This window comes from Ptiloglossa arizonensis, chromosome 14, assembly GCF_051014685.1.
Source record: "Ptiloglossa arizonensis isolate GNS036 chromosome 14, iyPtiAriz1_principal, whole genome shotgun sequence".
NCBI classification, from domain to species: domain Eukaryota; kingdom Metazoa; phylum Arthropoda; class Insecta; order Hymenoptera; family Colletidae; genus Ptiloglossa; species Ptiloglossa arizonensis.
In genome coordinates this window covers 3193881-3211594 of record NC_135061.1, presented here as the reverse complement: position 1 = coordinate 3211594, position 17714 = coordinate 3193881, and the positions used below count along the sequence as shown (strand labels likewise).

At 36.9% G+C, this 17714-nt stretch overlaps 1 protein-coding gene across 2 annotated transcripts in view; it reads right to left on the bottom strand.

Annotated features, from left to right (window-relative positions):
• The window catches only part of LOC143154242 (GTPase-activating Rap/Ran-GAP domain-like protein 3), a 62482-nt gene extending 45435 nt beyond the window's left edge, over positions 1–17047 (bottom strand). The window contains exons 1-2 of one of the 2 annotated variants that reach the window (XM_076326183.1): positions 16434–17047; positions 10505–12040 (exon numbers count right to left, since the gene is read on the bottom strand). In XM_076326183.1, the coding sequence (XP_076182298.1) occupies positions 10505–10710 (206 nt within the window). In that variant the 5' untranslated portion in view covers positions 10711–12040; positions 16434–17047. Of the gene's footprint in view, positions 1–10504; positions 12106–16433 lie in introns of those variants that run through there. The other variant, XM_076326184.1, reaches the window with a different exon arrangement.
• Between the last annotated feature and the right edge of the window lie 667 nt (positions 17048–17714).

Genomic DNA, 17714 nt, shown 5'->3' with positions numbered 1-17714 from the left:
TTTACAACATTAGACTATTATTTTCAAAGTTACTACTGCTCGTAAAAATTCGTGTTTTAAAGCAAGTTCTGCGAAGAGAAACATCTAACGAAAATATACTTTAGCTTTAAATTTGCATCGACTTGTGACGATCAGTATAAAATCAATCTCCGTATAAGAATTAAAAAATCAACCTCCGGATAAGCATTGGAAAATCAACGAAGCCGCGATTTTCGAATTTTCGAAGTGTACACGTTGCAATGGTTTCGCACAAAAGCTCAATCGTTATTTAGCCTCCCGTCTACGAAGGTTTCGTTATGTGTGGCAAGGTCGATACACATGCATACATCCTGCGGATGCGGGCCATCGAGATGACGCAATTCTCGATATGTTCGTGGGACAAAGTAATCGGAAACGGTCTAGTTCTCTCGCGTTTTTGTCTGCACGTGCATTATACATTAGGCTGTCCGAGTGAATACACGCAAAACGTGAGCCGAGGTATTTTCAGCTCGAATATCTGAGCCGAGCTGAGTATATACTTGAATGTTTCGAGCGGCTTGATTCTTCCGAACTCGGATATAATCCAAGTAGTTCGGTTATTTCGTATCCGAGTGACTCGTGGAAGCAAATTGCACGAAAAAATTGAGCTACTCGGTTTACATCCGAGTTGTCCCGAGGAACCGAGCGTTTTTAAACATTCGAGGTCTCGGACAGCTATTACACGGCTCAGTGGAGAAATCGAGGGAGTGTAGCGTCTGTGAAAAAATCATGCGGGCCCTTACATTTGAAGGGTCCAGACTGGGACGTGCATGTGTGTATACGTAATGTATAAGAATGAACAAATTAATCGACCATTCGTTCATTATTGATTATTCGTTTGATACACTTTTTTTTCTGTGAATATAAATTTTCTAGAAAACAGTACAGGGAAGTTTTTTAATTGTCTTACGAGAAATATTTTATGTATATTGGTAATTATAATGTAGAGAAATATTTGTTCGTATGGTACGCGTTAAATGAAAATTGGTTTATGAGAACGTTTCGATATTTTTTAAATGTTTGAGGATTTATTTCGCAATAATTTTCGTGAAAATATGTACGATAATCTGCATTGCAAAGTTCTTACGCATAATGAAAACCCGTTTTCTTACCTTGGATCCGTGTAACCGCTCAAATATTTCAAGGATGTTATGCTTTTGCACGTTTTTATTACGTATACTTATGGTAACTCTTCTCATCGGACCGTATTGCCAGCTAAATTACTCACGGTAATAAAATTAAGCGAAATCAGTCTGTAATTAAAAATAGACAACAATATGATAATATTTTGTGTCATAATTCCAATTATTTAGTAAATAGTATGAGTAAAGTGAGACTAAAAGAGTTAAATTTATTCTAGCTTTTTCATTGGAAAAACATTGCGACAAAACGTCCATTAAAAGCACTTTCATGAATGTGTAATAAAAAATAAACAATATTTGATACAGCACGCATCGAATTTATTATTATCCATATTTCTCATTTGTATATTTATCAAGTCTATTTATTATTTTTCCCTTTTCTTCTTCCTGTATATTATAATTGTTATAATTATTAATCTACGTATGCGAATTTCATTGTCTACGTATTATTATTACATTTTATACATCATTTAATTTATATACAACCATACTTTATTTATCTTCATCTTTACTGTAATAATACAATCTCTGTATCTGTACTTTTCACAATGTATGCAGTATTAAAATTGTCCTTTATTTTTATTATGCAGTCATCTGCACAACTTTTATTCTTTCTGTGTATTTATTTATATTAAGCGGGAATACATAAATATTTTTTGTAAATTATTTTTGAGCTCCATTGAATAAACGTTATTTTTATTTTATATACATTAGAATTTCATTTAATTCTAATCTGATCGAATTCAAGTTCGATAGGGCTTTCAAATGATTTTAGCACTGAAACTGGGCAGAAATCATATTTGGGTTAAATATTATCTAATCTCTAAACGGACCATATTATAACGAGGGATGAGGGAAGGCCAACTAGGCCAACTGAGCTGACCTTCATAGTCATGCGGGTCTCAAAACACGGTAAGGATAATTAAGAGATTGTTATGCTAACAATGTGTTTGTGATTTTTTAAGAATAAGTAATATTGTTGGTACAAAGAGCAATATCATTGTGTTTCATCTTGCATTTGTTAATCAGACCCATTAGTAAGTTTAGTAGATTCTGGCTTAAATGTGACGCTATTAATTCCAATAAAAAACAAAACTCGTAATCGGAAAATTTTACTCTTACTCGTAAAAGTGCACTCTCGTGTACTTTCACGCCCTTTTGTATTCTTCTCTCGAGTGAAATTTCTATAGATACATTGAATAAATGACTATTAACACAGTATATGTGGGTTAATAGTCAAATAGAAATAAATGAATAAAACGAACATAATTAAAAAAGAATTGGAGAATGCTCGAAAGTACTCATCACCGCTTATCTGAGACCAGCACCAGTTGCCAAGGGTTCAAACGGAACCCATGGTAGTCCGTAGAGGGTCTAAGTACTCAAAAAGGTACTGGTCAGCACTGGTCAGCACTGGTCAGCACTGGTCAGCACTGGTCAGCACTGGTCAACACTGGTCAGCACTGGTCAGCAGTGGTCAGAACTGGTCAGCACTGGTCAGCAGAGGTCAGCACTGGTCAGCACTGGTCAGCACTACTCAGCACTGGTCAGCACTGGTCAGAACTGGTCAGCACTGATCAGCATTGGTCAGCAGTGGTCAGCAGTGGTCACTAGAGGGTCATTCCACCCGGTGGAAAAAAATTTTTGGCAACCACGGGTTCTATAATACTCCACCAGAAGATGACTTAGAGTTACTTTGATTGCCTTTATTCGATTTAACCGAATATTTCAACAAATTAATGTTTTAAGCCATTATTTGCATTAGGATATTGTTACTAATTGTTTAAACCATAGTCCTACAAGGGTTATTAATAATTATGATAAATAAACATTAAGATATTACGAAATCTGCGAAGGCGAACAGTTTTACTGAATGTTTGTTTCTGAACGCGATTTTTATTAACATTTACGCATGTTCCGAACGTTATTCTTTCAATACACATTTATTTAAGTATTATAAACGATTAAATGAAGTATAGAAGTTAATTTTGATCAAGATTCGAAGTAAAAGGTGGTTTCTGACATTTTATTTAAACACATCGTATTAGTAGAGTCGTGCTAGATATACAAAGTAATAATTGTTTACTGGAGACATTAATTTAACTTTAATTTTAATCTGATTTTATTGTTTCCCACGTTTTAGAACTCTACTTATTTAAACGATAAATTAGAAACCACCTTTTACTTCGAATCCTGGACAAAATTAATTTCTGTAGTTTATTTAATCGTTCATAATGCATAAATAAATGAGTATTACAACAATAACATTTGGAACATGCGTAAATGTTAATAATAATTACGTTACAGAAACAAACATTCACAGAAACCGTTCGTCTTCTCAGATTTTGCAATATCTTAATGTTTATTCATCATAATTATTAATAACTATCATCGGACCATACTTTCAACAACTATTAACGATATTCTAGTATAACTAATGACTTAAAAGCCACCAATTCGTTGAAATATTCAGTTAGATCGAACAAAGACAATCGAAGTAATGGTAAGTCACCTTCGGAGGAGTATAAATAGGCCCGACGGTTGCCGAAAATTTCATTCCACCGGAGGCGCTCGAGGTGATCGGATCTCTTCTTTGATGCACATGGACTTTCCGCGGACCGTCATGGATGACCTCTTGGTAACCGGTGCTGATTACTGATAGGCAGTGGTCAGTACTGGCGACCACTCCCTAATTTTTTTTTTCAATTTTTTTCTTCATTTCACTTAGATTATTTGTTCCAACATATCTATATTTATTCTCTGATTTTAATTCGTAATTGTTTTTCCATGTTTATTTTTTGTCACTGCTTCATTTATTTTCTTTGTTACTGCGTGTATAATTATCCATTAACCAACTTAATTTCTCCTTTGTCACGTCTGTTTCTTATTACTTTGATTATCGTTCCTTTCTGTATTTTTAGATTACGTCTTTAATTTGCACGCCTCTAATTTATATCATGTACTTCATGCTTACTGTGCCAAAATTTCTATCATGTCTTGACTAATTTTATATTTGTTGTTTTTCAATTTATTTCTCTTAGGTAGGTACATCGGAAACCGAAGAAAGAAGAAAGAAGAAAGAAGAAAGAAGAATGAAGAATGAAGAACGAAGAACGAAGAACGAAGAACGAAGAACGAAGAACGAAGAACGAAGAACGAAGAACGAAGAACGAAGAGGACTCTCTCATCGCAGCCGTCGTGGGATCTTTAGTTTAATTTAGTTAAGTATAGCGCCTAAGTTAGATTTAAGGCCACCATGTACGAATATCTGTGCTCTGCCGAGCAATTATCCAATCTTTAGCTTATTTTTGCTCGCTTCCTCGTCTCACAGTCCGGCCACCTCTGCTTGTTGCATAAGCAAGTGACCGGCCGTGTAGCTGGACCGAACGGTCGATCGCCCTTTCTCCTGGTGCGTCACGCTTCCAGAGAGAACATGCTACGAACACAGAGGGAGTTTCTATCTCTGTCTCTGTGGAAGTCACCGATCACAGGTGGCCCTCTCCATCGTAATCCTTCGTAAGTCGTGTCTCACGACGCGGAGTTGTGGAGAAATGGGGCCTACCTTTCGGTGGCGTCGGTCATTTCCTCTCGAATCGGGCCCACTTCGGGGAAACGGGACCGACCTAGTAGGACCAACTCCACGGTACGCGTCGCGTCTTCCCCAATTTTACCTGGTTTTGTTCCTCGATGTAATTGCTCGGCAGAACTAAACCAGGAGATCGAAGGAACATCGATTCCTTCCATCTCCATGGTTTAGTAATTTCGTTTGTACCGCGTAACGAGGGAGATCGATGGAACTTTGATTCCATCTATCTCTCTCTGGGTCTCCTCTCGCAGCAACCTCCACGTGGTGAGATCTGGTAATCGGTATTACTCGCGACGAACAATAATTATTCGTCGCGGGTGGTACCGGGCTAATTGGCTGCGAAATTAGAATAGTTAATTAAGATACGAGAACAAATAATCTCCCGTAAAAAGCAACATTCTTGCAACGCGTATGAAGGTTTGAATACTCGTCGATGCAACGAAAAAACGCGATTGTATCTACGATGTGTTGATGCATTTCAATAAATTCGTTCCGAGTAACAACGGAAGCTTCCTTTTTTTTCTCTTCGTTCGTTCTCATTTACTTAACCCGATCTCTCGTTGCCAAATCTATTGTACGTGTTCCCGAATTCGCGACCTCACGAACGAAAACATCCCGCGAAAATGATCCCACTTGCCGTGCAGGTATTTTATAATATTCCAACGATCTTCGTTCAACCGTTTCGTGTGTACATCGTTGTTTCCCGATTGTCTGAAAGCTCGTTGAGCCTACTTGGCCCGTGATTCTGGATTTTCACGATATTCCGGCGCATTGTTATTCCTCTCGCGTCTCTCCCTCCACCATCTTGCTAACCCGTGTCCCGTTCGGTCCGGTCTCTCTGTCCACAGTCGAGATGCGCCGTGGTCGACTTCTACTTGGTCGAGCATGATCGAAATTGATCTACGCGGCACAAAAGGGAGCCGACGGTCGAGACTCCGGCCGGCCCGATAGCAAAAGAGTTAATTATAAAGAGGCGAGCGTCAAAATCCGATACGTCGTCGCTAACGCCGGCAGCCAATGAAGCCTTATGCGTCCGCTCGATCGCGAATAGTCAGTCACCGATTATCGGAAGACGATCGATATAGGCCCAGATAGCCACGGGAGACGCTCGATTTCCTATTAAAATAGAAAGCGACGAGTTCGCTGTTATTGCTGGACGGATTACTCGCGAACCGATGGGTGTACGTGACACTGGCAGATTTTTTTTTTTTTCCTTCTTCTTTTTTTACTGCGAACCGGGAAAGTTTATCGCGGCGGAGTGCACGGTATCGCGTTAGCTTTTACCCCCACTGTTACGTTCGATATTTGTTAAACATCGTTCGATAGGATTCCACGATCTGACGAATTTCGGGGATCGGAGAGCGAGAGATCGATGACTCGGGAAAAGTAAATACACCAAACGGTCGCGATAGGTTAGAGTGTGCAGTAACGACGAGGCGCCATTTTGTACTATTACAACGCGTCACTATAGTGCCTACAAAATGGTGTATAATTGGGATTTATTTCTAATAACTTAGAAACCAACAAGATTTTTACCATACCTATTGATCGTATCATGGAAGACAATAAAGTCCATAACAAATGGTAAAATTGTTAGAAAATCCAACAGTGTCCATTCTTTTCAAAAATGCACAAAAATTCCCGAAATGTGAGAAAACGATTCTGCTTCGTATATTGCGAAAGATTCTAAACTGGAGAATTAATTTTCTCTTCAGAATATTTGAAATCTTTGAGAGAAATGCACTTATTGTATTCGATTTTTATTATTGTTTACGATGAAGGATATCGTGGAAAAATTTCATATAAAATTTTGAAACTTGTATATTTTATTTCGTCTAAAGAATGGAACAATGAACGAATGCCTAACCGATCTTTTCGATATATTTGTACGTGATTCTGCACTTGTTCTGACGAGCACGTGTCTCATTGCGTGCATCCATAGTGCGATATGCCCTACTTTCCTACAGGTAAGAGACACTCGTATCCCTTTTAAACTATTCTCGTACCGTACAAATTTTTCATCAAAGTGAATTATTTACTTCGCCGTTTCTACTTTGTATAATTCATCGATCGATCCGAAAATAATACCGTATTCCAGATACCTCGATTATCCTAATAATGATAATAGTGGATTATTATCGTGCCAGAGTCGTCTATAAATAATACTAGTTAACAGATTGAACGAAATACGACATGCAGATTGTAGAGATAAATGTACGATTACGACGTAGAAGCGCGCTACGGCTACAACGGTCTTATTAATTTAATCTACTTATTGTTAGATTATGTTAGGCAATGCTCTATTATTCAAAAGTATTTTTAATTGCGGCATCCACGTGTCGAGTATTCTATTTCTCCATAAAAGAGAGATTTTTGTATTTATTTTCGAAATGTTAGAGTACTGTGAACATTTTTTGTCGAAGTTAATAATTTATTTTACTTTTTGTATTTGGTACGATTTGTTAATTAATCTGGGAGTAGTTTCATATTGTATCAGAACACCTATTATCATAATTATTATATAATTATATATATTATACTTTAATTATTATATACCATAGTTATTATATAATTATATATACTTTAATTATTATATACCATAGTTATTATATAATTATATATACTTTAATTATTATATACCATAGTTATTATATAATTATATATACTTTAATTATTATATACCATAATTATTATATACCTCATTATCATAATAATAATAATAAAAGTAATAAATGTCACCGATAAACATTAGTAGTTGATCTTTAATGAAATATCGGATTAATATAGGATTAAATGATGTATGACATGCAGATAAAGAGGCAAATATATATACATTTACGGTGCAAAGGCACGGTACAGCTACAGTGTTATTATTAACCTAACTTAGGTTATATTAGGGAATGCTCTACCATCTCAATGCTCTATTGTCCTAACAGAAATGCATTTATAGAGTATTCTATGAATTTGTAGAATAGTCTCTTTTTCACGAAAACGTTTTTACGTAAGAAAATGAATTCCAATCGAAACAATTTTCTACAAAATTCATAAAGGTGTACAGTTGATTCAAAAACAATAATACCAGGACAATTCGAGAAACGAGTAATAGAAGAAACTACAATCTCGAGTATCGAGTGTGTCGTTATTAAAAATGTTCGAGGCATTGGAAAAGGTATTGGAATGGTCTCGAGGACAAAAGGAAGGCGATTCTGGGCAATCCATTATGTAAAAAAATGTTTGCAATTCAATCGAAAATCAGAAATATATTTATCCGTATTATTTATACGTATTATTTTTCCGTGAAACACGAAACAATTCGCGTCAGAGACTCGAACGAATAGTAAACGTAAATTATTCGAATTGTCACGTTTTTGCATAGATTTCGATAATAGAGGGGATGTAGATAACAGAGGGGTTGTATATAAATTAAAAGAAATTCGATTTCTCTTATCGACTTTCTTCGATAACTATCGATGCATTCATGTATGCAGAGATTTCGTACGAACGAAGGCTTCTGGACGGTTATAAATTGCCATCCTATATTTCAAAGATTGCACTTCTCGATTAATATTGGCAATTAAGCTGTCGTATCGGTGATTTTGTTAACTCGTCGTATGCCGACATTGATTGCACCGAAACGGTTACAGTTGATTACGATTCCAAGTTCCGGAAAACTTCACCTTTTATTACAAAACGTGGGTGCGAGTTACAAACTACCTATTCGGGATTAACGTCAGCCAAAGTTTTACCTGTTGCGGAGAAGCAATCACGGAAATTGCAAACGTTCGACTTTAGATCTGCTCACGTGGTTTACGATTTCACGATCTTAATGCAATCACGGCTTTATCAAAGTCGAGTACTTGCATCGATTCTCAAGTACTCAGTTGACAATGCGAACTTGAAACTATACTACTATAAACACATGTCCGTGAAACATATTAATGTAGTGTTCACCATCGACAAGCACTCGTGTCTCGATCTTACTTAATTTTAAAGGAAGTAGTAAAATACCGTATCGAACGTAAATTTGATCTTCCCTCCATTAACCTAATCATATTTCTCCATTTATCGAACTATTCTTATTTGATATATTAATCTACTTTGGCAACAACAGGGTTGCTTTTTATATAGTAAAAAGCGTTTATATTGTAAACAGTGTTGTAATGTTATATTTAAATACATAATATATATTGTATATATGTCAGAACAAAAACTATATTATTTTTTCAAGTTAAATTGTACACAGTAATATATATATATATATATATATATATATATATATATATATATATATATATATATTCCATTTTGTTTAACCTCATCGTATAATTTTCTATACATATCAGTTTCGGATAGTTTATATCGTTCGAAATTTTTCAGCACAATAACGAAAGAGTCGTGAAACGAATATTATAATTTAAAGAAATTTGTTTCTTGCAATTTCATAATGTTCGCAATAAAACATACCGATGCGCACAAAGGGGTAGAGTATCATAAATTGGTGCAGAGAGTTTTGATAAATTGCGAACATAATTGATTCGCGTTATAAGATAATATACAAAGCTACAAAGCTATACTTATCTAGTCTTATTAGTGACCGAATGAAAGATTGGAGACACAATAACCGGGGGAATATAAATTATTTCGAACACCCACACGTGTTCCGACTCGTCGTTAAATAGGCTATAAATGTCGCGTAAAAATACACTACTGGCCAAAAATATAAGACCACCCGATTTATTGTTAGCTTTTATAGCCAGACATAACACGATTAAACTTACGGTAATTGACCTGCGTCCCCGTTGTAAGTGACCGTTTAGTGTATGTTCCATCGTAACAACAAATTACAATCGTTATTAGCTACCCAAGGGTTTTCGGTTTTAGACGAAATAGCTGTTGTAGTATAAAGGTGACTCAAACCGTTAGAAGAAAATTCGAATCGAGTGAACGAAGTGATTTTAATTTAATATAGATCGACGATAGTTTAGTTTCAAGTTTTTAGTGGACTATTAACTATCGAAGGACTTGATGGACTATTAACTACCAAAGGACTTAGTGGACTATTAACTATCAGAGGACTTGATAGACTATTAACTACCAAAGGACTTGGTGGCTTATTAACTACCAAAGGACTTGGTGGACTATTAACTACCAAAGGACTTGGTGGCTTATTAACTACCAAAGGACTTGGTGGACTATTAACTACCAAAGGACTTGGTGAACTATTAACTACCAAAGGACTTGGTGGCTTATTAACTACCAAAGGACTTGGTGGCTTATTAACTACCAAAGGACTTGGTGGTTTATTAACTACCAAAGGTCAGGTAAGATGGAATTTGGACTCTCTGTGTTGTCCATTTTGGTCAACTGTACGCAAACAGAGATACTCGAAGAAATTGGAGACTTCTAGTGGACTATTAACTATCAAAGGACAGGTAAGACAGAATTTGGGCTTACTGTGTTACACTGTGTGCAAACAGAGAGACTCAAAGGATTGGAGATTCCTGGTGGACTATTACCAAAGGACAGGTAAGACAGAATTTGGGCTCACTGTGTTACACTGTGTGCAAACAGAGAGACTTGAAGGATTGGAGGCTCCTAGTGGACTCTTAAGTACCAAAGGTCAGTTAAAATGGAATTTGGACTCATTGTGTTGTCCACTTTGGTCGACTGTGTGCAAACAGAGACACTCAAAAGAATTTGAGTCTCTTGGTGGACTATTAACTACCAAAGGGACAGATAAGAGAGAATTTGGACTCACCGTGCTGTCCATGGTAGAACTTTGGTGCCTTCCAAGCTGATGCTTCTCAGCTCGTACTTGGATCTGTGTCGTAGCGGTGAACCGGGGGCGGTGGTGGCATGAAGAACGTTTCTCATGCTCTTCGAATTGATACCAGCGAGAGCATGTCTTCTGCCAGATGTGGCCTCCCTTGTCGACTGATTCGCCGACCTCTTCAACGAGCTCATCTTCGATACGGAGATTCCAGCCCCGAACGACGCCTCTTACATCATTTCGAGACGTCGATCTTCGTAAGGATCCTTTCACGTTCGTGGACGAATTGAACTAATTACGAATCTGTGTTTCAACGACGAACGCATACTTCGCCACTTTCGAATCCATCGGACAATCGATCGATGCAACAAATAAACAACTATCTACGAGGACGAGTTGCACGTCGAGAACTGTTCCACGGGCACTTGGGGTCTTCTCTCAAACAATGACAAGTCTACGTTAGAAGTTTGTCATCGTTAGATCGTGAACAGTGTCCTTTATTAATTCGAATTCTTCCTTGTTGGTCGTCGAAATTGTTCCACTGGCACTTGGTGTCTCTCTCAAACAATGACAAGTCCACTTACAAGTTTGTCATCGTTAAATCGTAAATAGTGTCCTTCATTAATTCGAATTCTTACTTGTTGGTCGTCGAAATTGTTCCATGGGCACTTGGTGTCTCTCTCAAACAACAACAAGTCCACATTAGAAGCTTGTCATCGTTAGATCGTAAATAGTGTCCTTCATTACTCCGAAATCTTCCTGTTTGTCGTCGAAACTGTTCCACTGGCACTTGGTGTCTCTCTCAAACAACAACGAGTCCACGTTCGAAGATTGTCATGGTTAGATCGTAAATAGTGTCCTTCATTACTTCGAATTCTTCCTGTTGGTCGTCCAAACTGTTCCACTAGCACTTGGTGTCTGTCTCAAACAACGAGTCCACGTTAGAAGATTGTCATCGTTAGACCATGAACAGAGTCCTTCATTAATCGAATTGTAGCTGTTGTTGTTCGTCGAGTCTGATCCTCCATGTCTCGATTCCGATCGCAATCGTTGACTGGTGTCTCATCGTACGTTCGGCTGCTGAGGTTTTTGCCGTTGTCGGGCGGACAGACACTGAACCGTCGTATGAACCGGCAACCATAAATGACTGCGCCACCTTTCAACCCCACCATCCGCCGTTGTTCGCCACCATAACTGGTTGCGACCATCGTACCTTGCCAACCCCACCATCGCGTTTCACCGATCCTCTGATCATCGGACTTTTTACCCGGCCGATAACCCTCTTTTCAACTACGTGCTTCACTGATCCGAGATCGATCCGCGCGAGATCTGAACGCTTCCCCGCTACGCTGGCGATTCCAGCGTCCTGAGTTGGTTCGATTAAGCGAAACCGAGCGTCCTTTTGTGCGTTCGCGTGTCGGTTAAGCGGAACTTGAGCAGAGCTACCGGTTGTGAAACCTTAGGCACACACCGGGCTGCTCTTGGAGTATCGGGACACCGTTACACCCGATTTAAAGGGTCTGTCTAGTTTCGAGATAAAAATACTTTGATTTTTGTTTGCTTAGACTTTTTTTTAAACGCAGAGTATTGGAAATATAATAGGAGTTGGTTAGATTGTAGGGAGATTTGAAAGATTGAGAATGTGACAGGGCTTTCGATGTTATAGGTGTCGGGACTTTTCCAAGATTTGAAAAATTGGAGAAACATAGTGGGTAAGAGGATGTTTTTGATAGAATAAAGGGTCTTTCTAGTTTCCAGATAAAAATACTTTGATTTTTGTTCGTTTAGACTTTTTTTTAAACGCAGAGTATTGGAAATATAATAGGAGTTGGTTAGATTTGAAAGATTGAGAATGCGACAGGGCTTTCGACGCTACAGGGTGTTGGGATTTTTCCACGATTTGAAAAATTGGAGAAACATAGTTGGTAAGAGGATGTTTATGATAGAATGTAGGGTCAGTCTAGTTTCGAGATAAAAATACTTCGATTTTTGTTCGTTTAGATTTTTTTTTAAACGCAGAGTATTGGAAATATAATAGGAGTTGGTTAGATTGTGGGGAGATTTGAAAGATTGAGAATGCTTTCGACGTTGCAGGGTGTTGGGATTTTTCCACGATTTGAAAAATTGGAGAAACATAATGTGTGATTATGGGTAAGAGGATGTTTCTGATAGAATAAAGGGTCTGTCTAGTTTCGAGATAAGAATACTTTGATTTTTGTCCGTTTAGATTTTTTTTTAAACGCAGAGTATTGGAAATATAATAGGAGTTGGTTAGATTGTGGGGATATTTGAAAGATTGAGAATGGGACAGGGCTTTCGACGCTACAGGGTGTCGTGATTTTTCTACGATTTGAAAAATTGGAGAAACATGATGTGTGATTATGGGTAAGAGGATATTTCTGATAAAATACAAAAGAATTCTGTAGCTCGTATTTCCTTTGGCTCAAGAAACTAGATAAAGATTGCAAGTGGGTTTAAGCGAGATGGTATTTCTGATACAGGGTGTCCCGAACGTCAACGGTCGATTTGAATTTCGCGCCATTTTTAACACTTCGAACCGATGTACCTGAGACTTAACGTACTTCGTCTAGACAGATGGGGAATTAATCATGGAAAAGTATATGGTGAAAGAACGCGTGTAAATTATTCAGATATATTACGAAAAATCAGGATCAAAAATCGGATGTTAATTGACAAAAAAAATAATATCGAGATTACTTAAATCGTTTAGATTTATTCAAACATAAAATCGACCGGTTATGATTGGGACACCCTATATATACTTTTTAAAACTCGATTTTATCCGAATTCGAATTTGTTCAATTTAGACGATTTTTGGAAGATAAAAATAATTTGATTCCTTTTTTGTTTATACTTTTAAAGCATCGAATATTGAAAATATAATACTGATAACATTACACTGAAATTTGAAAGATTGACAGTACTTTGAATACTATGTATTCTCACACTTTGAAGCTGTTTTTCTTGAAATGATATTTTTCGAAACACAAGTCAGAAATCGATATACCGGTAGATTTGACATTTGACGCACATATTAAGTAAATATCTCTCTATAGACCGAATTAAATTTGTTCGGTTCAGACTACAGTGACAGTTACGGGGAATACGAATCTCTTTGATTTTTGTGTCGAGGTTGACCAGAACGAGAATCATCGTGCCAAACGTGGATAAACATGGAAATTTTCCTTCGATAAAAACGAGTTTTTATATTTGGAAAAAAGTTTCATGGAATACACATAAGTGTATACACAAAGTCGGAAATTGATATACTCCATGTTTCGTTAAAAAGAAGTCACAAATATCGTTCAATTTTTAGGGTTTTGTACTAGGTAGACCCTTTAAATAATTAATCGTTTACACATTCACGATTAACTGATCTTCGTATTTTCATCGATAGTTTCTCTGATCTGTGGAAGAAACATGGTCGATCCTATCCAGCCTTCCTTCTTACTCTGACCTTCTTGCAGCTAGTTTTATCGTAATTGTTTCTAAAGTTTCAATTGAATCTCCGAAGATGGACGTCTTCGTGTTCTTTATGGTATTTCACCGGTCAATATAAACTCTTCCACTTGGTATCGGCGAAAGTGGAAATAAAAATTTGTTTTAAAAAGAAACGAGGTCATATTTACCAAAGAAGGTTACATTTGCCTGTTAATATCGCTACTCCACGATTTAATGGATTAAAGTAATCTTTTTCTTGTACTGATGAATTTATTGCTTGGTTTTATCCATGCAACGTAAATTCTGTATTTTTATTTCAATTTTTCTATATTATTACAAGTTAGGTGACAGTAGACATTTTAGGTAGTTGCATACAGGCATGAAATATAGGAAAACGTAAAACAAAAGGTAAAATTGTTGTACAATATGTTCCAAAATATATGAAACTCAATAAATAAACTCAATAACTCTCAAGTGTTAAATTTATCATGACATAAACGAAATGATCGAACGAAAATCAAAGAATATTTCTTGTGGGAAATTGAACTATTAGAGATCAGTGACGAACAAAATTTGTATCTAATAGAAATTTTGAACAACGAATAAATTGTAGTTTTCAAGTAAAATTGTACATTTTCGAGTAAAATTTTGTCAGTTTCCTAGAGACGTTGATGTAAATAAAAATGAAAGAAAAATTGGGATATTTCTAAATATTTTCTAAAACGTAGACCACATTGAATTATTGGGTTGTTTGGAAAGTGATTTCGTTTTCCAAAATGGAGAATATATAATTTACTGAAATATTTACACACTCGAAAAAAATCGTGTTTCATTTTCACCAAAAAAAAAAAAACGAAACGACTTTCCGAGCAACCTAATACATTTTTAAAAAGAAACGTTTGAAAAGTGCATAGTCGAATAAAAGCTCAAATGTGGTTCTAAATTGAATTCGATTTGCGATGGTGTATTCGATAAATTATCAAAAAAAATAATCTGTGTTAAGTTTTAACTCTGTGTCTAAACACAGGAGATAATGGAGGGCAAGAAATAATATTTTTGCCCACTTTTTTCTATCATCTTACACGAAAACTTTTGAAAGAAATATATCGTATATTAAGAAACTTTAATTATTATAAAAATCCATCTAGTAAAAACTAAAGAGTCCCCAAAAATCCTGATACTACTGAAGTACAATCATACTTTTATAGTAAATGTGTATTCTTGTTAAAATTGTCCTCAATTCTTTTCAGATTTTTTACTCTGGTGGATCGTAGTTAAAAAAAAATGTATCTCTCTCTAGATTCGAGGAGAAATATTTTTCGAATATTGTTAAAACATTTCTCCGCGATTATTGATCGTTGTTGCGTGGTTAGGAAAAAACATATAATGAATGCAAAAAAAAAAAGAAGAAGAACGAGACTAAGGACAGCTCGAACCTCTGTTCAAAAAGTTCGTAGTTGTTTAGCAGTTGGAAACTTTCTCGCTGTTGATGATATTGTACATTTTTTTGAATGTAACGCGCTCGATATAGTTTTCATCGGTGTGTTTATTTAATCTCTTTAATTACCGTGCTATTTTCCCGCGAAAATACGTACATCGAAGACCGCAATGAAAAACTAACTTGATAAATATTGCATCAAAGTGTAACATATTGGTCAGTTTAATCCGCAAAAAGCGAGGAAGAAATCAATTTTTCATTTCTTCCAGCACGGTATACAAAAATGAAAAATGTAAACGTATAATTGTATCGGGTTGTTCGAAAAGTAATTTCGTTTTCCAAAATACAGAACATCTAATTTAATAAAATATTTACATACCCTAAAAAACTCGTGTTTCACTTTCACCAAAAAAAAAAAAAAGAAAACGAAATGAATTTCCGAACAGTTAAATAGTTTCTCGACTGCTTTAATACAAGACAGTCATTTTTCAGTATTTTTTATTTTTGAATTCCACAACATGTATTTTCAATCAAAATACCTGAAAAGGTTCCCTGGTACGTACCTCTGTAACCCCGAAATCCTTTGAATTTTTCAAAATGATTAATAATCCGTGACGAGTTATCAAAACTTGACAGAGATTAGTTTCCTTCTGAATAAGCTATCGAACGATCGGTGAGAAATCGAGTTCAATTTAAAACCAAATTTGAACCTTCGATCGCTCACAATCTTTCACGAAAATTTTCTCCCACGTTTCTCGAGTAACACTCTAACGAATTTATAAATGTTCGTACGGAAAAAAATCACAAATGTTCGAATCAATTCGCGTCTCTTCAACGATTTATTTCTTTACGTATCTCTTCGCGGTGAAATTCTCCACGGAATGATTTTTCCTCGCAACTCCAATGTCAACGTTTGTTACGAGTTTGTTGCCACTAGGACGAAAAAAAAAGAAGAAAAAAAAAGAAGAAAAGCAGAAGCATACCCCCCGGAGAACGTTATTTATTCGTAACACGAACCTCGTTAAAAGGAACTACAATTTGAAGATCGTTCATCTGGCTAACAGCGCCGTTAAATGGGCTTCTCATCAAATGAATTCCACTGACCACGTGCGTTCGCACACGAACTGCCGACTCATTAATTTCATTCACCGAGGACTCGTTGCAATTTCGTATTTCGTTCCAATGACGATGCATTCCTTCGGTCACGTTCGTTCCCCGGTATCATGGTCCGTAGTTTCTTCGGAAAACTCTCATCGGTGAAAGAAGAATCGTCTCCACAAGTGGCACTTTTCCTCAACTAACAATAAGAACCATTCGATTCTCTCCAAAGCTGTTCCGAGTACTCCGATCACCGAGTTTTCGATATCGAAAACGTGGTCTATTTTCGTCACTGTGTTTACGAACGATTCCTTTCGGACGAAAAACAAATTTCGAAATGAAATTTACTTGGGAATGGAAAACACGGTTAAATGGAATATTTCTCTGGGTGAGTGTTCTTTTTTTCTTTTTTTTTATGGAACTGGAAAAGATCGTCCACGCGCGTTCGATCGGTTCGAAGCGTCGATAATGGTAGGAAAATCACGGATGTACGTGCACGATGGACGCGTGATCGCAGTGCGAACGAGCAACGAGTCGTTCGTTGAAGACTGCTCGATTCAGGGCCAAGATTGTTCCGCGATGGGTAAAAGCGCCGCGTGGAAAAACGCATGCGTCGCCCTGGCGAGAGAAACGCGGCTTTGCGAGAGACTTGTTTTTCGAAAAACAACGCGACTCGTTTGGTCGAAGCCGTGTCCTTTTGCCGGGAAGATCGATGATGGGAACACCGTGGTGTCCAGCAATCGCACCGACACTGTTCACTGCGATAACCGTTCACCGCGTCGATTCGTTTTACCGCGTGGACCACTAATTTCGAGAGCGAAAGTTCACTGGGAGAAGAACACCAACCGTGGAGGAAAATATACGACGGAATGGGAAACTGACAGGGAGAGTCGATCGTTTACCGATGCTGTTGAGACTGAAAGTGTTTCGGGAGTTTCCAAAGTCATGGGTCGAAATTCGAGGGAATGATCGATGTGTTTGAAGCGATGGTTTTCTTTTACGTTAGGAATGTGTTACTGTTGTATTTGTTATACGTATCGTCGATGGTGGACGGGGAAAGGGAAATTAGTTTAGGAGTGTTGTTGGTTGACTATTTTGGTAATTGTCTATGAATATTGGAGGCAAAGACAACATTGATGATTGAGTAATTTTAAAGAGTCAAATTGACCACTTTGATAGTTCTAGAGCGAATTTGAAAAG